Here is a 26,206-nt window from a genome sequence, read left to right on the forward strand (position 1 = left end):
TGATCTTGCTGAGTACTGAGCACAGATAACTTCCGTGGCAGCCCGTGGCTGTGGTTTTTGCTCAGCACTGCTGAGGCTTCAGGCTGGGTCCATTGCTCTGCCCAGAGACCTGGCTGCCTGTCCCTGGCACAAGGAATGTCTGGAGAGGAAGACAGCTTGAAATGCCAGGGGATGTGTATCTTGTCTAGAGCTGAAGACAGAGGGTAATGTTTTCAAAAGATTTTAAGCCTGATTTTCTGTCGGATGGAAATCAGCCTTGCCCCTATCCATCCCACGGCACCCGATGTATCAGACTGCAAGGTTTGAATCAGGAGCCTGGGGATGATGCTTCACCCTGCAGTCATTGGAGAGGGAGTGATTCAGACCTTGTGGCAGCTGAACCACCAGCTGAAGGAGCCCTTCTCTCTCCATGGATGCAGAGAGGAGCTACAGCTCCTGAAGTGCAGGTGAGGAGGGCTGAGGCTCTCTGACAGCCCTCAGATGAGAGCATGGCTGTGCTGCTCCCTGTCTGCCCCAGCACAGCCCTCACCCTGCCTCAGGCTTGTGTCTGGCCTTAGGTGTGCTGGTTGAGAAACTATTCACTTTCTGCGGCTGCTTGTTTTCTGCCAATTTAGGTGTCTGAGCTGGCCCAGCAAGGGGTCAGACGTGTGTCAGAGCCAGCACGAGGCAAGGGAGTGGTAGAAATGCCATTCTTAGCAGAAACAGAAAGCTGCTAGATTGGCCCCGTCATAAACAGGCTCTTCAGTATAAAGCACCTAGTGTGATGTGGAATGAACCCACTTCCCAAACCACTTAGGTGTTTCCTGATAACCGTCCCATGCCTGGCCCTTGGCATCAGCCCATGTTACACCCAAGTGTCTGGGACGCTGTGATAAAGATAAGGCGGGCTGCATTGCACAATGGAAGCTCAGTCTCAGTCCAATCTCAACAACCATCCCAGGGAGATTTCCAGATCCATTAAGTGTCTGTTGTCTCCAGCTGGGCCATTGATAATCAGCTCTGCTGTATAGTGTGGACTTCGGGCTGAGAAATTCCCCGTGGAGGCTCTCAGCCAAGAGCCTCTGATGGGTTACATCTACAGAGGATGCTCAAAACCATTTCATTCTTTCAAACAGCCCTGAAAACTGCATGTCTGATGTGCTGTTCCAGGAACAGATCATGCTGTTTCTGAGAGCAGTACTCAGGGGTGTCTGAAGGGTTTGCATTATGCAGACACCACAAAAGCTTTTGGAAGGAATCATATGAAGGAGAGACAATAGCAGTGCCCAGTGCCCTTTCCCTAAAACTCAGGTACAGACAGCTTTTTTCCCTTGTAACTAGACTTGCTTTCAAGCTCAAAGTGTTCACTACACTAACTCCCTGTCGTTTGATCATTCATTCACAGGGCACAGCACAAACCAGGTGAGGCATGGGGTTCAGGATGAAGCCGACATCAGCAGTGAGATCTAGATCTGACTTGTCCACTCCTGGAGGGGCTTGGAAGACAAATTTGCGGAGCAAGCCAGCGAAGAAGAGGAACAGTTCCATTTTGGCCAGTCCTTCTCCAACACAAGCCCTTCGTCCTGAAAACAACCAGGAGAGAAGTAAATGATAAGCACCATAACTGCTAGTGTTGACATCTGAGACCTTCTAAACTGGGTGCACAGTCTGTAAGAGCAGGCTGCTGAGGTAGGAGGTTTTTCCTTCCTTCTCTCTGTATATCTGAGGTGCTACTGACCTGGTCTCAAACCACACAGAAGCCTATAGGTACATGAGTTCAGTCAGTAACTGGGGGTAAATCGGTGTCTCCCAGATCTTTCAGAGAAGAGGTGGTTACTTAACAGAAACGGTGGACAGAACAAATGACCAGAAATCCCTTATCCTGTGTTCTGTGTACCTGACTTCCATACTTTCCCAGGGTCAGTGGGAACTGTGCCTAGCCCCAGGTGAGGCACAAATTACCCCTCTCACCTATGGAGAATGGAATAAATGCCTCTCTCCTAATGAAGTTCCCATCAGCATCCAGGAAGTGGGAAGGGTTGAACTGATCTGGTGTTTTCCAATGCAGCTCATCGTTCAGAGCGGAGGTCAGCAGCGGAATAACCTCTGTACCCTGAAAAGGATCAAAGAGATTCTTGGTAGCTGTTTGAGCAGAAGTGAGCTGTCTTTTTTCTTTCTCCTGGGAGGAATAAGACTGAGCCATGGCAAATAGAACAGGGGATGCTTCCTGGCCCCACTGTGGCTTTGCCTGTTATCAGCAGTTGCTGCTCTCTTTCTGGACCACAAAAGATTTCTATCTTACAGATTCAGAGAGATCTTTCAAGAAATATACTGAAGTAGAGAGAGGTTCCACATTTTGCATAAGATATTGCAACCAGTGTGACTTAATTACAGTCTCTGGTTATTCTGAATTCAGCTATCACAGACCACAGCCCAGTGCATGTTTATAACGGCTGTCCTGGATCCAAGACAAAGGATTACTTCATAGATTAAACCAAGCATCAGGGAATCTTTAGATTTTTCTTCTTGTCTGCTTTAAACAAAACTGTAAGGAATCTGTGTAGCATAAGCTGCTGGCCCCAAAGCTCACCTTAGGAATCACATAACCTCGGAAATTCACATCGGTAGGCGTTGCTCGTGAAACACCCATTGGGACAATATTGGCAAATCTTTGTATTTCATGTATCACTGCATCCGTGTAAGGCATTTTTTTCCTGTCCTCCAACTTAGGCATCTCTCCAGGTTCAATGACGTGGTTCATTTCTTCCTGAATCTTTCCTTGGAGGAAGGAAAGGAGTAAGAAGCTGATACTTCTCTTATCTTGCAACTGGAATAGCCTTCAGTTTGGCCAAGATGAAGAAAAGGGAAAATTTTGAGAGGCATTTAGGAAGAGCAGGAAGTGGGGCGGGTAAGTCAGGGCATGTTGTGGTTCTTTCAGGTTTGCTGTTGAACCAAGGGAACTTGAATGGAGCCACTACAGGACATTACATGCCTGGTTCTGATTGCACACCTTTGTTACCCCATAGCATTCAACAAAAGCCAGATGAGGATCAGATCCCGAGGAGACAGGAGACCTGTAGTGACGTAAGCCAGTAGCCTGCAGGACAGCAATGCTGGGGGAGCTTTCCTGTGTCTGTAGGCTGGCCCTTAGCCTCTCCCACTTGCCTGGGCTGTTTTATTGCAATCTGAGTAAAATCCCTTTGTAAAGTCAGAGGTTGTTATCTCCCTCAGAGCACTCATAAATAATTACTCTAAACAATACTGAATGAGTTCCACTCCCTTCCATAACCAATGCCTTAAGCATGCAACAGAATATTGTACAAGAGGACTTCTCAGCCTTACTCTGAATTTCTGGGTATTTCATCATCAGAAGAATACCCCAGCGCACGGTTGTAGAAGTGGTCTCAGTCCCAGCAGCAAACAGGTCCAGGGTTGAAAACAACAAGCTTTCATTGTGGAACATAGTGTGGGGTTTCTTTGACTCCTTCAAAACATACAGGTAATAGCCGTAAGTTCTACAGCATGAGATACCAGTACATGACTGTTTCACCACCATTTTTTTCTTCATTTTAGCTTGCCATGATTTCATATGCTCTGGGAAACTAAATGTTTAGTATTTTAGCATTAGGATGTACACTGTATAGAATTTGCCCTGTCCTGAGTGTATATCCAGTCCCCAAGTCCAGACACTGGGTCTGTAAGAACTGAGTTACTGCGATGAAGTTTATCACCATCCTGTTCTTGCAGGAAGGTTTGGGATGATCTCCTTGCGTGTGCTGTGTGGCAACTTACTTCACCACATGGGACGATCCTGACAATCAGATCCCCTTAACCAGCAGTGTCAGCAGAGCGATGGAGCAAGTACAGCACTGCTCACTGTGAGTATGAGCTTTGATGTGTTCTGCCCACTGCAGTTGTTTTTACTCACCCCCAGGCCCTGACAAATGATCAGTCTAATAATGAGTCAGAACTGAGAACACACACAAAAAAAAAAAAAAAAAAAAAAAAAAAAAACAAGACTTAGCTTTAAAGTACCTGTTGTTGCTTCATCAGAAAGGCATCGACAAAACCTGTTAAGTTATTTTCATTAAACTCTTCTTTGTGCTCTTGGAAGAGCTTCTGGAGAAAAGCGTTCAGCTCATTGATATTTTGTAGCACAGTCTTGGAAGCTCCAAAGAGAAATCCAAGGGATGGGTAGAAATTATATAACTGTGGAGCAACAGAAGTCTGTTAATTGGCATTTTGAACATATTCAAGTATCTCAAATCACACTGCTGGTTCCTTGTCCCATGCCGTGACATTTCATGCCATAATACCCCCACCTTAACTTGTACGGTCCAAGCAGCTACAAATTGCTGCAGAAATTGTGTGCTCTCTCTGTTCTACCTCTGCATAACTCCTTGCCATGACTTCTGGGACACTTAGCTTAGCCACAGCACCGTGTAACTCAGCTACACCATTCCTAAGAGCGGCACTGAGCACAGCATTGCAGTATGCCATGTGGACGTACTTGCTGTCTGGAGGAAGGTGGGGTTTCACCTCCATCCTCCCATGAGAGCTGTGCACTTCTCCAAGGAGACCGCTAGCTGACCTAGCAAGCAATTCAACAGATCCCCTCCGCTTGCAGCTTATATTAGCTGTTAGCTTGCTAAGATTGAGTTTCAGTGGCCAAAACAAAAGAGAAAGAAGTTTGTCCAAATTTTTCAGTTTTGGAGGCAGACTTGAGAGGGCATTTCAGGGCCAGTCTCTGATATGGGAGACATATTGTGCTTCTGCTCTACAAAGAGGGCAAAATAGTTCCTTTGGTAAAGACAATTTTTATTTTTCTTACTAATAAGCTGTAAAGACAAAGCCCAGGAGCCTGGGAACCTGTGTGTTGGAGGTACAGAACCACAGATGTGTTCAGTACTGGCTGGCTGGCTGGTAACATTCTTGTTCTTGACTCAAGAAGCAAGGTATGTGAGGCCAGGAGTCCAAGCACAGTCAATGGAATATCCCCTCAGAAACTAAAACTTAAAATCAAGCCCTTACCAGCACCACTGGGGAGCCCAACAGCTTGGTGTTCTCATTTAACAGCTTCAGCAAAGTTAAAAATGCAGGATCATCATACTCAAACCTCTCTCCAAACAATATGGAGCAGATGACGTTGGATACAGCATTGTTGAGTATCATCTTCGTGTCAAATGGTTTCCCTGTATTTCAAGTAGTGAAAACAAATGACGATGTGATTATGCTCATTGCAATGCAGGAGTATCCTGCCGGGGTAGGGATGAACAGGCTTGCCCTGGAGTAGCTGGCCATCCATGGAGATGGCAGTGTAAAATGCCACATTTAATGAATAGGAAAAGAAGCAGAAGCTCAGTCGAGCTTCTGTGGAAATTTAGTCCCGAGCTCCACAAAAAAACTTGTTCACCACCCAGAATGCATGGCAGAGAACTCAGTTTCAATGTTTTAAGGCCTCAGTTTAATAACCTACTTAAGCATATGCTGAACTTTAACCATGAGATACCATTTGCTCAAAGTTAAACTTTCATTAATCTTTATTGTTCTGCTAGACTTGTTTTCTGTTTCTGGATGAAATTCACGATACTCACCTTGATATGATTCAAAATATTTAATAAGAGAATTTAGTTCCTCAAGGATTCGGACCTCAATTGTTCTCCTTCCCATTCCAAAATCTCGCAGTGTGGACAAGGTGAATCTTCTCATAGCTTTCCACAGCTCTCCATGGCTGAATGCTATGCCTAAAATCAAGGTGTAAAATCCTTATGCCATCTGTGGTCAGTAAATCTTTGTAAGGCCTTATTACACGCTGGTACCACAGCTGCTCAATACATGGTTACATATAAAAGGCAATCATCAGAAGATCATGTTCTCTGCTGCAAGAATATAATGAACATAGTCAAGCTACAAAACTAACCATCTGCAAGGTCGCTTACCATTTCCTTGTGTCATTTGCCTAAATATGGGTATTTCTGCTCTCTCTCCAAATTCGTCAGCATGATTTAAAAGGGCATCCTTGATGGTTTCATATCCAGCCAGTACCACAACTTTCCTGGGTCCGAAATGCACAGTGAAGACATTGCCATATGTCTTGGAGAGCTGACAAGGTGAATAAATACGTTCATTCAGAACCAGACCTGGCCCAAAACGTTAGCACCAGCCACCCTAGCTAGCTTCCAGCCCGCAAAGACCCTCCCAGCCCTGCCTCGAAGTCTCCAGGTGCTGCTGTAGTGCGACTAATGAGCAACAACTATCACTTGTCAGCATCTCTGCTTGCACTCTGTTTGCACAACAAGGTGTTTGCTATCGCTGCTCCTATCAGTTGAGCAGTCAATAAAATGCCACTGCATTCCTGTGGTGTTCTGCAGGAACGAGCCAGCATGGTGATACCACCGTTCCGGGGCTGGTTAGCAAATGCTGCGGCAGGCAGGCCTGTTTATTTTAATACCACTGATCTGAGGCAAGAGGGTATGCACACAGCTTTGGGGCTGAAGCCACAAACACTAGAAAAACAAAACTAGACAATAAGTCTTTCTTTCAGGACAGCACTTGTTTCTAATTATTGCAAGGCGGGTAGTGTTGGAGTCATAGCAAAATTATTTGCTGGCCACCAGAAACTTGCATACAACCAGGAAGCGTACTCTTGGAGATAATGTCACAGGAGCACTAGCCTTTTATAGGAATTTAAATATGAGTCATCTGTCACACAGAAGGGTGGCTTTGACAATCTAATAATTCACTTGGTATTTTAGACTTGGTTTGAACACACTGAGAGCCATCCGCTCCAAATGTCTTCATGTTTCCGACGTGCCTGAGTTACCATTTGCTATGCATTAGATACCTACCGAAAATTGAATTTCAGATTAGAAGCAGCTCCTGTTATTACACCAGACAAATTGAATTTGTTTTCATCAAGCGGTCGTGTGACGGCTTGGTAGATAACATTAGCACTAGTTCTTGCCTCCCTGGCAGCGAACAGAGCTTGTGGCAGGTCCGGGGGTAGGGCATTGCAGCCACTTCCCAGACTTCCTTTGGTCATTTCTTTACATTAGGACTTCCTGGCATCAGCCCTGGTTCTTCTCAGCAGCACAAGGATTGGATATGGCATACCTGGAAGCCTAAAGGAAGCTGCTTGGCAGCTTAGGGGGAGTGAGCCTGGCGCCTTCAAGAGACATTTGTATCATAAATCCCCCAGGGCCACCAAAAATAGCTGCCTTTCCTTAGGGGCCCCCACAAGCACGCCTACGGTTTTTGAATTGCCCCAGAATTGCCCCTGCCTCCCTATGGGAACGCAGCAAATGCTTTCTGAAACAAGCACTGCAGCTGGCTTTAGAATATGTAGGTATTTTTTTCTCCTTTAGAAATAAAATTATCCAAGGAGCTGCATAAGAAAAAGCAATCTGTTTATCTAGACATACAAAAGCATAAAATCTTAAATAACTCTGGCCAGTGTGTGTGCAGGGGAGGGGTTGGGAGGCAGAGCTGAGCTTTGCATTGCAGGGATGTATCTGGCTTGGGAAATAAATGTGCACATGACCCCGCTTCCTTTGCTGTGGGGATGATATCCTTTCTTCCTTCCTGAAGAGAGGAGGGAGAGGTCTGTCTGCAGGGAGCTTTGTTGGTATTAAATGGCCCTGATCTGTCAGCGGGCTGGCCCAGCTCGTGCCTTCTGCCTGCAGCCTCCGAAGGGCTGGAGACACCAACAAGACGGAGCTGATGGCAAGGGGTGAGGCCCACGCTTGTGTGTGCATACAGGAAGAAGTGTGTCAAAGATGTACATATAAAATGCCTGCATGTGTGTATACTTCTGTAGGTTACATGTCACTCCGCCAGCCTGCCTAATACACCAAATACCTCATTTCTGCCCGCCACAATGCAAACGCGATCGCATCTCAATTTCCCCAGCTGCATTTCTCACTTGGGAATTGCACATTTTCCTGCCACCTGCTCGCTTACACCCTACCTCTGTCAGCGACTGGAACGGCTTTTTCAGGTCCACTACATTCAAGTTTCCGATCAGAGGAAGAGGTCGTGGCCCAGGAGGCAAATTGTAAACCGTCTTCTTCAAGCTGGTCAGAAAGTAAAGGAGAGTGACCAGCCCTGCTGCCAAATAGAGCAGCGAGCTAGCACCCGTGTATTGCAGCAAACTCATTATGGCCATGTCTAGGTCAAAATGTAGCTAGGAGCATCTTGGGGCTTCCTTTATAGCCCTTCTGTCATCGCCTGAACACACCTTGTGGGGAAGTGGCTTTACACAGAGAAAAGGGCTCTCGTGTCTTGTTTACATCCATTCAGACCACATGTACTTTTTTCTTGCCAAAAAAGTGCCCAATTTTATTGAGAAGCATGGATTATCTTAATCTGGAGCTCCTATTTCATCCACAACACCAGGGCAAGGTGTTTGTTTTCCAGTGTTACGGGCATGTTGTAGTCAATGTGACTTCTGGGGTAGAATGAAGGGATGGGACCTGTGCTGGATTCCCCTACGGCTGCCATGGTACCAGGTCACAGGACCTGGCTGGGGCACTGGTGAGGCACTGGAAGAAGCAGAACACAGGAAGAAAAGTATTGCCTGGGGTGCCGCTGGCAAGGCAGTCCCTGGAAAAGACAAGACTGACCAAGGAGGAGATGGAATAAAGCTGACATGAAGATGGGCTGATTCCAGGCCTGGTCAGCTTACATATGACAGCTCTGCTTCTCTCTGCTTTTCTGCCACTCTAGCAAAATCACCTCCTTGAGCAACCCAATGTCTTCATTGCAGACATTGTTATTGTCCTGCAAGTCCTCTGCTGACAATTCCAAAATGCCCCTGGAACTACCTCAGTCACTGCTTTGAGTTCGTGTGCTTGGATGTCCATCTTCATCTAGCTTGGTGACGACTCCTTCCCAGCCATCCTGCCTTTTTATGAGCAGATACGTGCAATGCTTTAGGAGAGACCATCCCCTCCAGACAATGCTAGGTTGGGAAAGAGACCTTGAACCTTCCTAAGCCAAGGGGAGCCAGGATGAGGCTCTGCAGCAGGCTGGGCAGAAGGAGGCTGCCTGGGCAGCTGTTGCAGAGCGGGTGCCAGCCAGGAGGAGCACAAAGCAGCAGCTTTGGCACTCCAGGGGCACTGAGTCATTCAGCCTCCATGCCAGGGCAGGGTCTGCAAGAGCAAGCGTGTCTGGCTTGCCAAGACAGCTCGCCGAGAGCCACCCGCACCCTGTGCATCCTTGGGGGGGATGTCAGCAAAGCGGAGGTGGTGGTGAACAGGAGGCCGCAGTTTTAAATGGTGGCTCAGGGGGAAGGAGCCAATTTGATGCTCCATCACAGATTCTCTGGTGGCGATATTCTGCTCCCCAGCTCTGTATTCTGTCGGATTACCGGGCCATGCTGCTGCTCAACCATTTAGAAACCTTTAGTTGTAATAATACTTTTGCTAGAATCCTCCAAGGCTTCTGGGTGCAGGCTCCACTGATGGAAAAATGATAATTATTTATTAATAATAATAAAAGTACATTAGCTGAAGGCAAGAAGAATCAGTAAACTCTAACTAGATTTACATTAAAAAGGTGCCTGCATGTCTGCTTGTTCTCCACAGCTAGTTAGCGGGGTGGAGGGGGGCTTTCTCACAGGGGGACCTACCCTGGGCAGAAGAGATCTAGGCAGGGTGGGTAAAGAAAGGAGAATGGATGATCAGGTCCTTCTCAAATCTGCTGCACAAATACAAAGGTCTTGGTCCATGCTATCTTCTCCCAGACGTTTCCAAGAATACCCAGTTCTGCCAGACTCTTCTCTCAGCAAATGGTGTGACCACTGGGGACCTCTTGACACTTCATAAGATACAAAAAGAGTTAGGAAAAAACCCTACATGGGCACAGTTGGGTACTAATTAAGGGAGTTTACCATTTACTGTTTACAAACAGCTACCATTGCTCTGCTGGAGTAGAAGTGGCTACTGGCATAGAAAGAAGGAACATTCTCAAGGGCTTTTAAACCACTTAAAGCTCAAGTTGTATCTGGTGATAAGAGACAGTGACATCCTTTCTCAAGAAATGTGGCCACAAATTTGCAGCCTGCTGGACTGATGCATGCACTGAGGTAAGTAATGGATGAGTTCTCCATGGAGAGGAATCATGGCAGTTTTAAAATACCACTAATGCCATTTCCTCACCTCCATCTCTCTTCCTCACAGACCTCGGCTTCCAGTATGCAATCCTGAGCACAGCCAACTGAGTTGCTGGTTTGTGGGTGAGGCACCCCATGCAGGGCTGGGGAGTAAACTCTGCTCCCTGCCCACCCATGTCTTTGTCTTTCCACCAGCACAATCTTCAGGTAAGCAAACTTTGTGGGCATAGCTCAGGGAAATAATCAGTTCTTCCTGAAAAAGGAGCCTGTACATTAAACAGCCACACTCATCTGTGTGTTCATCTGGAATCAATCTGGATACAATCATCTAATGGGACACAGGTTAACAATGCTACAGTAACAGTTGGATAAAAAGCAGAGAAAGAGCTATTATAAAGCCATAATTCAGTCAATGAGTGCTGATAACATAATAAACCATGAGAGTGAACACCAAGGGCTTGTATGCCTTGCAAGTCTCTGCAACAGATTTACAACCACGAGAGATGCCTATCAGCCCATGCATTGTTATCAGGGATATATAAAGCATGAGCACACCCTATTAAACATTAACATTTTTAAAGACTTAGATGTGCTAAAACCCAGGCTTCTCCTTGCCAAGGGATTTCACTCACCTTGACAATGCCAGTGCAAAAAAAAATCAAAAGCCATAGACTTTGACCTGCTTCATTTTTTTCATAATTATTGCAGTATTTTATTGGATTCCACCTGCTTCTTCCCATCTTGCAAATCAGTACTTCTGTAGGATCACAACAGGATAGCGATCCATGTTTGCTATGGCCATTTTGATACAAACAACTTGCACTGGATTTCTTTTAATTTCTCCTAAAGCCAGTGCCACAGAATCTTACTTCTGGGGCCCCTGTCTTGAGGCAGAAAGAGATGTGGATTGAGATATACCAGAATTGCAACTAGCAACGTATTAAGAAGTTTGCTTTGGCTTTCAGCACCGTGTTTCTGTTTCTGCCACGTTCCCCTCTATGCTTTGGCTCAATCATTACAGAAAACGATCTATCATTCTGTACATCTTTGCAGAGCACATAGCATATTAAGGCCCTGACCTTACTGGCATGAAACCGATTTCCCTCTAAGTGCAAAACAATAACGTTTCATTAGTCATCCATAACAGAAATCCCCATTCCCCAGACTACTCTGGCAATATTCTGCATTTTTGCTTGTCTAGGAACCTGAATTAAAAGGGAGAAAAATGGTTTACAACAGCCTGTGGCAGTGATGTAGCAAGAGATTTTATGTAAGAGCTGGCGGCGAGCTCACAGCGCGAGGGTGAGGCACAGCAGCGAGTGCTCCTGGAAGGATGTTTCTCTGAGGTGTGTTCTGTGCCGGGGCTGGGAACAGCCATCTCAAGGGCACAAATTCCAGTGCCTGAATGTGCTTGGTCTTGTTCAACTGATTCATTTCTTACAGCTATCCCAAGTCGAGCAACAAAATTGCCTACTGCTTTACTCAGAGGCTTTCACAGCTTGTTGATAAATTATTTTCCAATTAACTATGTGTTAATTTGGCTCTGTAGACTCTTAAAAGATGCAGCAAGGTGAGGAGGAGAAAACAAATGAAGACCCAGACTTAGCACTGCTCACTACAAGGAAAAAGGATTCTGGTTTCTGCTCTGGCATAGTACTTCTAGGTGGTACTTCCAAAAGTAATAAGAAGTGGGTAAAAAACCCATCTGAAGGTGCATTTTTACAGCTGACAGATAAGCACCAATAATGCTAGAAGTTTTCAGTATTTTCTGACAACATTGTAAAAGAGCTAAGATTTTGTAAATGTTACTTTAGTGCGTAATTAATGACTAACAGCTCTGATTCAAGCAAAGGATTTTTTTTATCAAACTTTTAAAACAGTGTGTTTTATTCTATTAAGATGCACAACTGGGAAGCTCAAGATTTTTCTTAGTTCAGGGAGTCACAAATTGTGAACCTTCTATTTTTTTTTTGGAAAAGGATCAGAACTAGAGATACTGTAAAATACTCAAGGCTTTACAAATTATCTGATCTCTCCTGTACAATGGGCAGCTTTTTATTGGACCAGCTATTTCAGATTTCCCCAGTGCCATTAAAGTCTCTCACTTCTTTGAAAGACAACGTGTGAAAAGCATTTAATTCTGTGTTAGTGACACTGCTCTTCTTGGCACCGAATTCTTTTGGAACTGGTTGGCTTAATCTGCAAATGAGATTTTTTTTTTTTTTTTTTCTTAACAAGGATTATCTAATGGAGGATTTATTTGATCTCCTTGGGAAAAAATACATGCTAAACTGCTAAAGCACTTGTATTACATTCTAAGGCACACTGTGCCTTTAAAGGAAACTCTAGAAGATACAACTGACATTTGCAGTAAAAATGTTAAGTAATCATAACCAAATACCTGCTGCTATACCTGACCTGAATTTAAGTAACTACAAAACTTAACACTCCAAAGAACGACACTAAGTTAATTAATAGGTGATCAAGACATTTGGATGTAATATAATACAGCAAGCTGATACATCCTCTGCATAGATTTGTCTCTGTTAGGGAATAATTCCATTGTGGGATCCCATCATATCTTTTGTTTTGATTTCTTCCTCCATCACACAGGCAATCAACTAGTAAAACATTGTGCCAGAAACTAAGGAACATAACTGGGGTAGTTTGCTAAAATCAAGTGCCTTGGCACTTCCATTAAAATTGTTAAGATAAACCAAAGCTGCTTCTCTGCTGCTCAGCACTCTGAGATCTGGGAGAGAGTTTGTTGCATGTCTTTATGAAAGAGGCGTATCTGCTTTTTACTGTTAACTGTTATAATGAAGTCAAGTGGAAAAGTGCTATTTACCATATAATAAAAAACATCTATTGTTCATAGGCCTGAACACCCAATAATAAATAAAACCTCGTATTTCAGACTGTGTAAACCAGTTGCTTATGTAATAGAACAAGGTGTAATTTTCCATTTACAATTTCAAATATTGTAATAAGAAAGCAATCAAAGCATAAACAAAACGCACTTTAAATGGTGCTGCAGGTAATATTTCCATAATGGTTGTGCCCTACAATTGCAGCTGTTTCCTTTTTTTTTTTTTTTTTTTTCCCAGCTTCACATTATTTCTACTTATCTCAGTCATTTAATTAAAAGAAAATCAACTTTAAAATGATGAAAGACCATCTTAAACCAATTGCCGCTATGGGCAAAGAAGAAAAAAGATTGCGACAGCATAATCCACAGTTAATACTCAGGTGGGTTAAATTAACACCATTTCTCATTCTCCTTTCAGGATGAGATCTGAGGATTTTCAGAGAGCATGCTGTAGACCTGTGGGTAAAACAGTGTTGTCCTTGGTTATCTTGTGAATGCATCTGCCGATGACCACCTGGTTTTACTGGCCTCGTCATGGTAAGCTGCCTGCTCGCCCCTTGCCAGTAGGAGGCATAAGTAGTGCTGTCCATGAGCTGTGCGCTGGGCTACCCTTACTCGGGTCATTAACTGTGAGGATTAATCATAATGAGGGATCAGCAGGCCCATTGCTACTGGGGGGCTGATGGTGAAGTTCACATCACTGCAACGGGACAGGGATGGCTCTTCTGAAATTCTGCTGAATTGAAGAAAAGTTTACATGCCCTCAGTAAACGCGTGGATCCCCAGGCTCTGGGCTCACCCCACCAGCAATAGGGGGTCCTGAAACCGCATTTTGTATGGCAGTGGTGCATGAGGCGCGTCCCACCTGGGACCCTGTCTCAGCCAGACCTGGCTCATAGCCAAGAGCAGGGGTACTGGTTCCCCCATAAACACATCTGCTGTTCCTGGTCTCAGAGTTTTACTCTTTTCCCATTCGTTTACAAATGAACAAATGTATTTAAAATAAACCACCCTCCTCCCCTCCTTCTGTAGGCAGCTTCCCTGTGACCAGCGCTCCCACCCTCCCCATCTGTGGGCTAATTACGACAACAACAACAGCTTTAGGAGAACAAAACGCTTTATTTCACTGAGGTGCGGGAGGCCCCGGCCTCAGGGAGCACCACCGGCCTTCCCTTCCCCTCCGGGGGGGGGCAGCCAACATGGCGGCAGCGGCACGCTCTCCATGACGACCCGCGCGGGTGGCGCCGCGGTTGCCATGGCGATGCCGAGGCCGTTTCCATAGCAGCGCCCCCCCCAGCAGTCACGTGGTCCGCTCGATGCGCTCGGCGCTCCCCGGCGGCGCAGGCCAGGCACGGTTCTTGTCACGGTCCCGACCCGGTTCCCGGGCTGGTGCCGCTCGCACCATGTCCACCGCCATGAACTTCGGCGCCAAGAGCTTCAAGCCGCGCCCCCCGGACAAAGGAGCCTTCCCCCTGGACCATTTCGGTGCGGTACGGCGGGCCCGCCCTCCCCGCGGCCTAGCGCCGGGCCTCAGGCCTACCCCCGCGGCCTAGCGCCGGGCTGCGGCCTGGTCCCGCCGCCCCGGGCCCGCAGTGAGCGCGGCCGTGGCCGTGTGTGTTGCAGGGGAGTGCACCGCCTCCAAGGAGCGCTTCATGGAGTGCCTCCGCCGCAGCGACTTCCAGAGCGGCGCCTGCCGAGAGCTCTCCATGGCCTACCTGCAGTGCCGTATGGAGAGGCAAGTAACGGGGGGCTCCTGCTGTGGCAGCGGCTGCCCCCGGCCCCTCCGCGGCGCCCTTTGGTTTTTATAGGGGTGTCGCCGTTCTGGATGTGATTCGCAGTGGGTTCTGCTCTGTGGTGGGGCTGGGTGCCCTGCGGGGAATGTACGGGGGTGTTACTAAGGGTGCTGAGATGCCAGGGTGCTCCTGGGTATTGCATGGGCGGTGGTGAGGCTGCACAACCGAACAGGGGAAAAAGCACAGCAGCAAAGTATGACAGCACCACTGATGTTGTAAACCACGTTCACTTAAAAATGCTGTAAAGGACACAAGTAGAATCTTAGTTAACAGTCTGTGTAAGAGATTACTAAGTTGACCAAAAATCACGTCAGCTTCTAAGAAAACTCTTTCAATATCTAATATCAGAAGACAACAACACACTCACTTTAACAGTAGTTTTCCAGTTGTTTGTGTGTGTGTGAGTATTTTTTTTTATGCGTGAACGTTGCTTTCCCCAAACTGAAGTTTCAGAGGCTTTGCCAAGTGACAGTCACTCTACAGATGTCTTGGATTTCTTTACAGGAAATAACATGAAGTGAAATAGAAAATGCTGTTGTTCTCTTTGGTTATAGACTGTTCTGCAAAACGTTTTTGTTTTGTTGTTTTTAACTTAGGCAACTTATGGCTAACGAACCACTGGAAAAATTGGGATTTAAAGATCTGATAGATGAGAAATCTGAAGCAAAACCTGAGAAGTCGTAATGAAGAATGACAACTTTTGCTCTTCGTGTATGGAAAGCACAACTCTTACGTAGTACATATTGTACTTCTGTGCATATTGCAATAGGAAGTGTTTCGTGATGGAACCTTTCTTCCAAAATATTATTTCCTAAAATAACACTTTGCTCACTTCAGAAAGGACTGCCTTTGTTTACTCTCCTGGAGTATTTCTTAGCTTTTTTCTTTTAAATTCACTAGTCTGCTCTTGAAGATCCATGAGAACTTTACCTGGGAGAAAACAGCTGTTGCCTGAAGTCTTCTCCATGCCTCTGCAAAAACAGTAAACTCTTGCTTTTAAAAAGCAAAAGCAAACAAACAAAACCCCCCACCTTTATTGCGTAGATCTTGAACTGTACTCTTATATGTGGTATTACTAATATGCTTACAGCAATTACTTGTCAGGTGGAAATAAAGCTGTTGTGGTACTAGCAAATTGCTTTTTATTAAATACTGAAATTAATTCCTACCTTTAGGCTGATCTCCTTCTCACCCAGTTACAGAAAACACTTGGGTTTGTTTTTTGTGGGTCTTTTTTTTTCTTCAGTCTCCCTACCTTCATCGCTGCTGGGAGGTTATTTATAATTCCAGCCACCAGTCTGTAGCTGAGTTGCCAGTAGTGATTCTGCTTTTATTTGCTTTGCCAACAATGCTCACCTAAACTTTACTTCATCACTTAACCAGCAGGATTTCATTACTTGCATGTTCATGTCTTCACTTAGAGCTGCCGTATGTTCTTTCACATCCTTACAGTGATCAGAGTGCAGATGGCAATGAGACTTACTAGTCTTTGAAGTAAATGTGGTTTCTACTTATAAATGTGGCTGGACTTTTTTTAAAAAAACATGTTATTGTCAAAAACGAGCAAAAACCCTTAAATAGATTGAAACAATTTATCTAGGACGTGCAGTATTTCATTCCAAAACACATAGGTGCAGCTCTTACTTTGAGAATGTGATGCACCAGGCTATGTGGTAGACTTTAAATCATGTCTGAGTATGGCTTTAAGATCCCTCACAGGTGTCTGTACAACTTACCATCAGTTATCAGAGCTAATGCCATTTTTAATGCAAGTGAGTCTTTCTTAATTGATACTGAGTTCAGGCCAAAATAACTTGGCCTCTTAGTCCCCCTGGAAATGTGTTTCAAGCAGTCAGTAACTTCACAAATCTTCAAGATGCATTTTCACTGTCTCTCCAGACCACACCCTTTTTGTCTGTTTGTTTTAAACCCATGTAAACCCATCATTTCTTTCAGTATCTTGCTCTCCACCAGCAAGGTTTAGGGGCAGGGCCTGCAGATAGGGACGCACACACAATTTGCCAAGGCAGTTCTACGCTCTCCTTTATTTGGTGTCCTCTGTTTGATCCATCCCGCCATTCCTGCACTCTGTTACTACTCTTTTTGGTTCTGCTCCTCTCTCTGCATCTCTCTGTTCCCAGACATCCAGGAAAGGGGGAAGGAATATTTTCTGCTCTTCATATTGAGGGGTGGAGATGAGATTTAAATTGTTGCTTGGGTCTAATCTGATTGAACAGACTACAGATAGTTCAGAGCAGGTCCCTGTTTGAAAAGGATGTTCGGTCCCCGCTGCATATTTTTATTCTGCTTCATTCCACTGTTTAAATTGTATCTTCTGGTGAGATTAGTACATTTCTAGTAAAGAAAGAATAGATTTTATTGCTGAAACAGATATTAAAAGGCTTTATATTAAACCACTGAACAGGAGCTTTCTATTGGTGATACTGAGTAAGAATTATTAAAATAATCTCCTGCATCTTCAGAAGAAAGAAATCAAATTTCACGCTTCCATGCTCCTTAATTATTATAACGTGACGTTTATACCTACAAGGGATTCAAAACCCACCAGTGGTGGTGGAATAACTCACGGTGTTCTCAGTGGTCGTTACATCTCTCTGTGTCACTCTGTACACTGATGTGATCTAACAGTTACTGCACAATTTCAGCCCAGGTTTTTCCAGGGAAAGTTGATGCTGTCATCCAGGTTACTGCGGAGTAAGAGGGGAAATGTTTCTCAAGTCTTGTGTGACTGAATTTTGGCTGCTGAGCTGGAGTGATAGCTGCTGTTTGAATGAACTGAGATGACGTGCTGAGAGAGGAGCCTCTTTTGTTGTTGTTTTTTTTTTTATAGTGTCCAGGGCCTCAGTTTTGGACCCGTTGCAGGAAGGTTGGTGGGAACAAACTGCGTGCCATGCCAAACCAAACAGTGCTGGGTGCTGCTTGTAGGCCTGGAGTCTTCCCGTAGCGTCCTGGTGATGTAGCCAGCAGGACCCCACGTAGCGCAGGCTGACTGCTGCTGAGCCACCAAAATGGGCAGAGTGTGCTCCATCCCTCACAAAACAACTGCAGAAGCAGTAATTGCCATCCTGACAGGGAACACTGGGGTGGGAATTTTGCACCTTTCACTACTCTGAAGAAAACATTGTCCTGTGTAGATCCACAAATAGATTTCATCCCACCTCCCAGCACGGGGAGTCATCTTCATGGCGCTGTCCCTTTTGCGCCAGGATGAGACCAAGGGCTGTGAGTGGATAGCTGAAAACTCAGGGAGCTGACAGAGACACGAAATTCCTAGCTGTAGGGCATGAGCTGGAGAAGATAATGTGTTCAGTGGAACTGTAAGGTGAGTTCGCAGCAGGAGGGGGCTATCGGTTGGTCTTGATTGAGATCTAATGCAACTAAGAAGCGGTGGAAAAACAGGTCATTAATCAGTGCACAGCCTGGGGTCAAACAGTTCCGACTTGCTCTGGGGACATGTGCCTGCAACACCGGAGTCATTTGGAAGAAGTTCCCGGAATGCTTTTTAATTTATTCCTGCCAACACACAGGTCATTAATTACAACCTTTCTCTAAAACCTGTTTATTTTAGCTTTGCTTGTGGGATCCAGGTTTGTTCTCCTTTCAAGTGACAGCAGTGTTTTAAGCCAAAGGAAAGTCTTAAGTTTGTAGGTAAGCTTTCCTGTTCCTGTACCAAGGAGGAAGCTCTCCAGAAGCTGACGCCAGGCCGGGTAAGTTTATCCTGGAAACGCTGAGCTGAGGTTCAGGCTTATGTGGTACAGGGTAGGCAGCTTTGCTGGGGGGGCTGATTTCTTCATGTAGCTGTTTGGAGTTAATGAGCTGCTGTGCTATGTGTGGCACCAGGAGCAAGGTAAGTCCCACACAAGTGCATTCATCTTCATGAGAAGTGGCTGAATGTCCCTGCCTGCATCAGTGCTGCCTGCCAAAGGCTGCCATGAAGCACCCCCTGCTGACAGACCCTGGGACTTGGAGAAATGCAAGCGGCTGCAAAACAAGATTGTTCTCAGCTTAATGTACAAACTGCCGGTCTGGTGGTAGTTGTACAGGTGTGGAAGGGAGAGCCCAAAGCAGGAGGAGGCGTTGGCTATCTTGCCATGAAGATCTGTGTGAGCTGCTAACACAACAATAGAAATCAATAAGTGAGGGGGCTGTAATAGTCTTTCCTGTAGCTCTTTTTCAGCCAAACCAGCTCACAGAATAAGGAGGCGCTCTGCTGCTTGGGATCATGTCCCAGGGAATCCCCAGAGGGCTCCAGGTCAGCAGAGCTTTGCGTGTTGGCACTTAGAGCACATACTCCCTTTCTTTGTTCAGATTAGAATCAATTCAACCACAGAGAGTTTAACCTTGATCGCTGCAGTTATTTACAGAAAGAACATTGCTGCAAGCCAGCCCTCATTACGTCTTCCTGGGAGACCTTGAGCTTTAGGTGTATCTCCAAACAATAGCAATGAATTGCAGAACAAGGAAGAAAGGGTTTAATAAACATTTCCAAGGCTCTGTGAGTTCTTTAAAAAAAAAGCCTATACAAAGAGAGCCTCCTGTGGCTGTGCTGGAAATGAGCCATGGTCCAAAGTCCTGCGTCTAAGCACAATGAGGCGGTGCTGCTGTGGTAGGGAAGGGTTGTTATCGTGCTGTTACTGCACCTGCCCCCTGGCAGTGGGACACCAGGTGCAGCAGAAGGGCTGCACCTGTCAGTACGGAGCTGGGGGCAGGTAGTGGGTGCAGCCAGCTGACCTTCACCCTTGGTCCACCCCAGTCCCCTTCCAAAGCATTCTTCCCAGGTTGTGCTGCCTGCTCCAAGGCCACAAATTCATTGCAGCTGGGCATTACGCTTACAGCGAGTGATTGCCCGCTTGGTTTCCTTTGGTGACCACAGATTGCTGACCTTTGTGGCAGCAATCAAAATAGCCTTTCACTTCACTGCTGCTTTTGGAGGCTCCACGTAACCAGTGCTAACTGCGGGAGGTTGGAGCCCCTACATTTGCACCCTGTTGTTATCTCACTCTGCTCCAAGCAGGCCCAGAGAGCTCTGGGAGGCAGCAGTGTTTCCACTAAGCTGCTGGGGCATTGCACAGAGGCAGTTAAGGATGAGGAAATTCTGTAGGCAGGCCATGAAAGAAGGACTTTTTTTTCCCTGTATGAAAAGCGTCTGTGGCATCACTTCATGCTGTGTGCTCTGCAAAGTGCCTCAGGTGTTCCAGTTCCAGTGGAGAACAGTGTGCTTCTGGAATTCTCAGTGATTCCTGGGCATGGGATGATGCTTCTGCCGGCATGTGGGAATACAGTAATTTCTAGCACAACCAGTGACCCCAAAGGGTGTTGGTTACTGTTCTGTCTGGAGGAGATCCCCTCTGCAGTAAATTTTCCTGTTAAATTTGGGAATGTGGCTATGTCGTATCAGGTTTCCCACAGAAATCGAAGTTCATTGATTAAGAAAACAAAAACACTTTGGGCAAGGTACATGCAAGGGTCATTTTCCCCTTCCTGGGTATTTTGATTAAAATTGGATCAAACTTAACCCAATTCTTTATTTCTTTTTATTAACTTTTTTTTTTTTTTTTTTTTTCTGTGAATAGCTGGCAGTGCTGCACTTCTGTCAGGATGCAGCAGATTTTCTAGCTAGCAGATTTCAAGACAAAATGCTTTCCTTCTGGAATGATGGTGCCATATGGCTTGAAACGCAAAAGTGATCACTGCTAGAAATAAATAGGAGCTTCATAGAAAGTCACCCAGAAGTTCAGCCTGTGTGTGTACAGAGGACTTGATAGACCTTGATGCAGTTCTTATTTCCAGGTACCAATGATAATACAGGTTTTTATGGCTCTTTCTAGAGACTCAAGTTTGTGTTCACTCTCTAGGACTCCACAGGCTGTTTCACCACTAGATTATTGCCCTTGTTCCAGGTGATTTGGGGATTTCATTAGCAGGTGCATCGGTGTCTCCTGCCGGGCTTGGCTGGATAAAAGACACCCCAGACAAGCCCAGCATTCACCTTACAGCCCAGGAAGGCTCGCAGTTACCTTCATGGGCGTGAAACAGCTCAGGTGCCTAAAATCTGGTGGGCTGAATCCAGCCTGTGCCGTTCCGCACTTCCCTGGCCCTGATGGGATGTGTAACTACCTGCATGAGCAGCCTTTCCCAGCTTCCACGCAGAGTAAGGCAGGTTCCCACCAACGTGGGAGGGACGTGGTGGTCCGTCTGGCTGCGTGCCCTGCTGGCTGGTAGTGAGCGGTGCCTTAAACCAGTGGTGGAGATGCTCTTCTGCATCTTCTGCAACCCAAACCTTATGGGTTAGGACAAACTCTGCTAGGAGCAGTGATGGAAAGTAGCCTTGCAAAAAGAGAGCAGGGTGGTGAAGAAAAGGAGAATGCCCAGAATGACTCAAACTTTTATCTCGGTGATTTTTAAAAGCAGGCAGCGGGGGCTGCTTCTGCAGCCCCTTCGGATGAGTTAACTCTTTGTCTATTTTAGTAACTTTCCAGGAACTGACAGCTCTGATTTCTGGAGGATTTCTGCTGTCCTCAGTGCTAGCAAGCCCTGCCCAGCAAGAACCTCTTAATGCACCTGGTTCTAATCTCGCTTGCAAAGCTGCTGATCAGGGAGGGCATGTGGGGGGCAAGTCACATGGAGAGGTGCTCTTAAGGCAGTCAGGCCTGGTTTTGGTTGCTCAATTTGCATTTCTCTGTTATGAAACTGTGTTCTGCGTTTCAGGAAGCTTAGGAGGCACTGAATCTCTCCTCAGGACAAGCAGCAGATTGGTAGCCCTGCAGAATCTGGGACACCAGCGCTGTGCTGAGGATTTGTTGTGATGCTGTGGGCTGCAGCCTGCTTCAGATCTTGTGAGTGCTCAGCAGAATCTGATGCCAAACCCTGACTTTCTTTAGGAGAGGCAAGATTTGTGGACACCACACAAAATTAAGGCTCCTGCATGGATTACCTCCTATAGCCCAGTCTGCACTCTCAAATTCTTTCATTTCTTCTCTGGGAGAGGAGGTGGTAGTGGAGCTGCTGGTTTGTGGGGTGAGGTCCTGCTCCCACAAACCTGCTGGTGAAGAGCCAGGGTTTCATTCCCAGGAAACAGCAAATCTCCCATGAGCTTAGAGGAGCTATTTGCTGGCAATCTACAGGGGGCTTTTCCCTCTGGGTTGCTCTGATGACAAACCCATGTAACATGGTTTGCTAGATGGTCAATAGCATTTCACTGCACGGAGGAAAGCAGGCAGTTTTCAAGCGGGTAGACCTAAATGGAGAAAAAGCCCTGCTACTGCTACTCGGGAATTGCACAGAAGCTGCAGATGAGATCAGTGCCAAGGAACTGGCTGGTAACAGGATGCTGAACCAAGCAGGAGAAAAAAAAATCAAAACATTGATAAATGAGCTTTCACATCCCTGTGACCAGGTACCACGTTGGGAATCTCAGGGTGGGGATAAGGTTGGCTGCTGGCATTGCTGCAGTTACCTCCCCAGGCTTTTGCTCCTTATTTTGGTTGGGGGGAGAGGGGAGTCATTACACTGTGCTGACTTTGAGCCCAGTATCTAGCAGGCTGTCCTTAACCCCTCATGCTCGCCTGGGAGCTGATGCATCCTGGCGTCTTCCCATGGGGAGATGGTCAGCAGGGCCATCTGCATGCAGGACAAAGGCGTAACCAGCAGCAGGTCACTGCACAGCTTTGGTGATACAGGATGTGCAGGTTCTATCAAAGGGTCAAACTCTGAGCTCACTGGCTGCTGAAAAAGAACCAGGTGGGTGAAAAATGAGAGCGAGTCGCGAACATCTCCCTCCTTTTCCTTTCAGCATTCATTCCAGGAGACTTGCAGGTGTGGTGGTGCCAGGTACAAGGGCTCATTGGAACAGAGAGATGTCTGAATTGATGGCTTTATTTTGGCTTACTTTAGCAAATAATAGGCAGGGGGGTGATGTTTATCACTAAACTGGAGCTGGCTAGTATTTTAGATCACAGCTCTAATAGGTTGGACTGGCTTAGACGGTAAATCACGTTAGCAGCACTAATAGCACAAAGTGACTGGTGTAGCAAACCCTCTGTTGCAGCACTAACCCAGCCCTGCTGGTTCTTTGAATCAGGCTGGTGCTGCTGCTCAGGGCTGGTTTGGTTATTAAAGCTCTTTCGCAGAAGTCACCTGGGCAGCTGCTTTGACTCAGCCACCGAAATGGCTGTTCTGTCACTCTCTCCCCTGCCATTCCCCAACCTGGCTTGGGCTCTTTTTATAGCCTGCTATGAAATTGTTTATTTTTGCACCTGTTTATAAAGGCTTTTCAGCCACAGGGGTCTCATGATGTTGTTTTCATGGCTTCTGGAGCAGGGTTGCTCTGTTGTTGCTAGAAATAATTGCTGTTAATTAATTCTTTGCTGATTTTTCCTTGGCAAAGCATACTGAAATAAACAAATAAGTGAACAGCATGCTCTGTATCCTGATGTTGTGGGAGCTGTTACGAGGCATGCAGTGACATCCAAACGATCCCATCAGCAGCCAGAGGAAGGTTAGGACATGGTCTTCAACTTTCTATGGACAAAGTTAATTGGGGGGAGGCTCAATTACCATCTCCAGCTGTTCGGCAACTTCCTCCAGGCAATCATTTCTAATCGCTTTCTAGAGAAAAACCACGGCTTTGTTTCCATCTAATGCTTTATTCAAATCACAGCTGAGCAATATCACAGAAAGTGATGTGGTCTCAGCTGTCTGAGCTGGAGGGGCAGCTGAAGGCAGCAGCCCGTGATACGAGACGGGCTCCTGGGGGCTGTAACTGTGCCCAGTTTCCTCTTTTCCTCTGTGCCCTTCTAAGATGGCTTGGCTTCTTTCTGAGGACTTTGACTCTGCTGCAGGGACTTCCAGAGCAGAAATGATGTGCTGGGCTTCAGCTCCTTTCTCTCTGTCCCACAGTCCTGCTTTTCCATCATCTTTGCACTGGATGGGAGCACCTCCTAGTCCCCCAGAGGACACAGCAGCTGCCTTGGCCACTTCAGTCTCCACCCTGTGATGGGACATCATGCAGTGCAGTCTCACGCTTGAATGTCTCCAAGCTGTTCCTGGAAGGATGAGCCATTCGAGTCAGGGAGAAATTAAGTTATTGGAATTGAGCAAAAGCAATTTCCATGATGAGTGTTTGCCCTGCAGTTTGCACGTCGAACCTGTCCCTGATTCAGGTTGAATTGATGATGGCCAGCTCTGACTAATCGCGTTGGCTTTTTGTGGAGGAGCTGGTACCCTGATGTGTGAATCTCTTCACGTGTGTGATGGCTTTCTCCATCTGGTTCCCCAGACCTAAGCCTTCTAATTCCTATAAATCAGGAATCATGCTAAAAGAAGTGGTGTAATGGGTGTAGGTGAATTATTGACTTCATTGATCTAATTTCATCTTCTCCGAGAGCATCGTTAGGCAGCACAGCTCCCGTCAGGTGCACGGTAGCTGCTGTGGAGCCCATTCCCCCAGCTGCCCCTTGGTGTCCTATTGTATGTTGTATGAAACAGCAAAGGGTTTTTTGCAGTGCGTTTTTTCTTGTGTTCAGATTTCCCTCTGTGCAGCAGACAGATGCAAATACCTGACATCCTGAAGCTAGCAAGTACCCAGCTGCTCTCCAGGATGTCTCCTGGCTCCCGGCCACCCGTCAGCAGGGCGGAGCAGCCCGTGTGACCCTGGTGAGGAACTTGCCCTTCTGTATATCGATTCCCAAACCAGCCCGTTTCTGCAGTGAGCCCAGGCAGAGGGAAGAGCCCTGTCATACTGGGGGAAGAAACAGAAAGGGCCCGAGCACGTGATGGACAGTCTGAGAAAAGTGGTTGGGGTAACTTTCCTTTCTGCGGCAGCAGGTCGCAGCTCTGGGGCGTAGTCACGGATGCAGGGCAGGAACAAACTGGCTGCTTTGTGATCAGTGGCTCTCACAGAAGCCTGAAAAATGGTGTCTAAGTAAATCAGCAGACAGATTTTTCTCTGCAGCTCCTTTCTGTTGTCTTTCCCTGTTTTTTCTCCCTTGATGAGGAGCTCAGTGGTCTGGCGTGCACAGCCAGTAAATGATGGGAGCAGCAGGCTTCTTTTCATGTCAGTACCGCTGGGCTTTGCAACAGAGTTGGCCACTATGCAAATGTGGTGAAACCCTGATCTGCAAATCACTCCACAGCGAGGCACATTTAGAGCTGCAGGATGCCTTTTCCTCTTTGGGGCTGGTGCAGGTGCAGAGCAGCGCTGCAGATGTAGGGCTTAGGTCTTGTATTTGGGCAGCCTCACGTAATTTTCCTTTGCATTCTCCTCTTTTATGTGATCAACACATCTCAGTACACTCAGGGAGTGTACTTTTCCCTGTCCTATACAAGGAGAAAAGACCACAGGAACCATAAAGCAGTTTGGTCAAAATCAGAGAAGGTTGGTGTTGCTATCAGATTTTCAGTTCAAGGATTTTTAATTGCCCTGGTCTGAGCTCAGTGCTGCGTGGCATTCCTCCCTCCCAGGTGTAGCCACTCTTGATTTAACTCAATTAATATTATTTTTAAAAAAATCTAGCTTTTTTTTTTTTTTTTCTCTCCTTTTTTCTTTTGAACAGGAAACCATAGTGCAACTGAAACTGGTTGCTTTACTGTGGGAGTGGTCAGTGCTATGGCTTGTTCACACAACCCCCAGCTGCAAGAGCAGATACTTCTACAACCTCTGCTGTAGTCGAGGAAGCGTGGGGGACCCGGGCTGGTGTATTTGCTGCTCCAGAGTTTTGCTTGAATGCGGTTGCAGTGGCATGAATTATTGATATTTCTGTTAGGGTTTGCTGTTCGCACAAGAATTTTTAATGTTTCCCCACTTTGCACTGTGAATGCACTCCCAGGTCGCATAAGGGACTGAGTTGAACATCCTTGTGTTCGAGTGATTGTGGCATTGATTTCGTCATTTCAGGGCTGGAGCTGCAAAATTATCTGAATGCCGGTGTAAACAGCTCTCTGGTAACAAAACAGGGCAATCCCGGGGTGAAAGGAGTTGATATGGAAGGGCAAGGAGAAGGTGATTTGGGGATAGTTAGTGAATTTTCAGGGTGTCACCACAAAGATGATGAAAAGGTTTCCAGGAATTCTTGAGCATCTTTTCCCCTGCCCTTCCTGGTTCAGCATTTCTAGAGGCTGCCCTGGCTGCCACCATGCTCAGCACCTTGAGAGATGCCATTAATAACGTCTGTTTCTAAGACAACAACCTTGCAACTTAGAAAAGCCAAGCTAAAAGTGTGTTTATAAACAGACATTTTACACATAAATATGTGTGTATTTATATGTAAATATATGTATATGTGTGTATAGATACAAAAATGATCTCAGACTTAAGAAGACACTCAGCAGTGGAGAGTCAGAAACCACCTGAACGAGGACGATGTTCTGACAGTGACAATTGGTCTCTGGAGGGTATGGCCAGGGGCTGTGTAAGAACTGGCAGCAAATTCATTA

At 46.3% G+C, this 26,206-nt stretch overlaps 2 protein-coding genes and 1 long non-coding RNA gene across 12 annotated transcripts in view; 2 read left to right on the forward strand and 1 right to left on the reverse strand.

The window, feature by feature from the left end:
• LOC118174143 overlaps nt 1-14,214 on the forward strand; it is a 22,686-nt gene extending 8,472 nt beyond the window's left edge. For 7 of the 10 annotated variants that reach the window (XR_004754563.1, XR_004754564.1, XR_004754566.1 and 4 more), the window contains 5 exons: nt 1,385-1,668; nt 2,710-2,887; nt 3,727-3,857; nt 10,158-10,297; nt 13,378-14,214. This is a non-coding gene — a long non-coding RNA (uncharacterized LOC118174143). Of the gene's footprint in view, nt 1-1,384; nt 1,669-2,709; nt 2,888-3,702; nt 3,858-10,157; nt 10,298-11,291; nt 11,437-13,377 lie in introns of all 10 variants that reach the window. The other 3 variants (XR_004754568.1, XR_004754572.1, XR_004754571.1) reach the window with 3 other exon arrangements.
• LOC118174142 (cytochrome P450 2K4-like) lies at nt 798-8,660 on the reverse strand. Its single transcript, XM_035339264.1, has 9 exons — nt 7,946-8,660; nt 5,919-6,081; nt 5,574-5,723; nt 5,011-5,171; nt 4,015-4,188; nt 3,322-3,463; nt 2,570-2,757; nt 1,951-2,092; nt 798-1,562 (listed from the first exon to the last, which is right to left on the reverse strand). Exons 1-9 carry the CDS (start codon nt 8,141-8,143, stop codon nt 1,375-1,377), a joined length of 1,506 nt encoding a protein of 501 aa, XP_035195155.1. The 5' UTR covers nt 8,144-8,660; the 3' UTR covers nt 798-1,374.
• Nucleotides 14,215-14,251: 37 nt separating the features above from the next.
• Nucleotides 14,252-15,887, forward strand: LOC118174140 (cytochrome c oxidase assembly protein COX19). Its single transcript, XM_035339263.1, has 3 exons — nt 14,252-14,444; nt 14,583-14,694; nt 15,349-15,887. Exons 1-3 carry the CDS (start codon nt 14,276-14,278, stop codon nt 15,434-15,436), a joined length of 369 nt encoding a protein of 122 aa, XP_035195154.1. The 5' UTR covers nt 14,252-14,275; the 3' UTR covers nt 15,437-15,887.
• Nucleotides 15,888-26,206: the final 10,319 nt, after the last annotated feature.

Source organism: Oxyura jamaicensis, chromosome 14, assembly GCF_011077185.1.
Source record: "Oxyura jamaicensis isolate SHBP4307 breed ruddy duck chromosome 14, BPBGC_Ojam_1.0, whole genome shotgun sequence".
NCBI lineage: Eukaryota > Metazoa > Chordata > Aves > Anseriformes > Anatidae > Oxyura > Oxyura jamaicensis.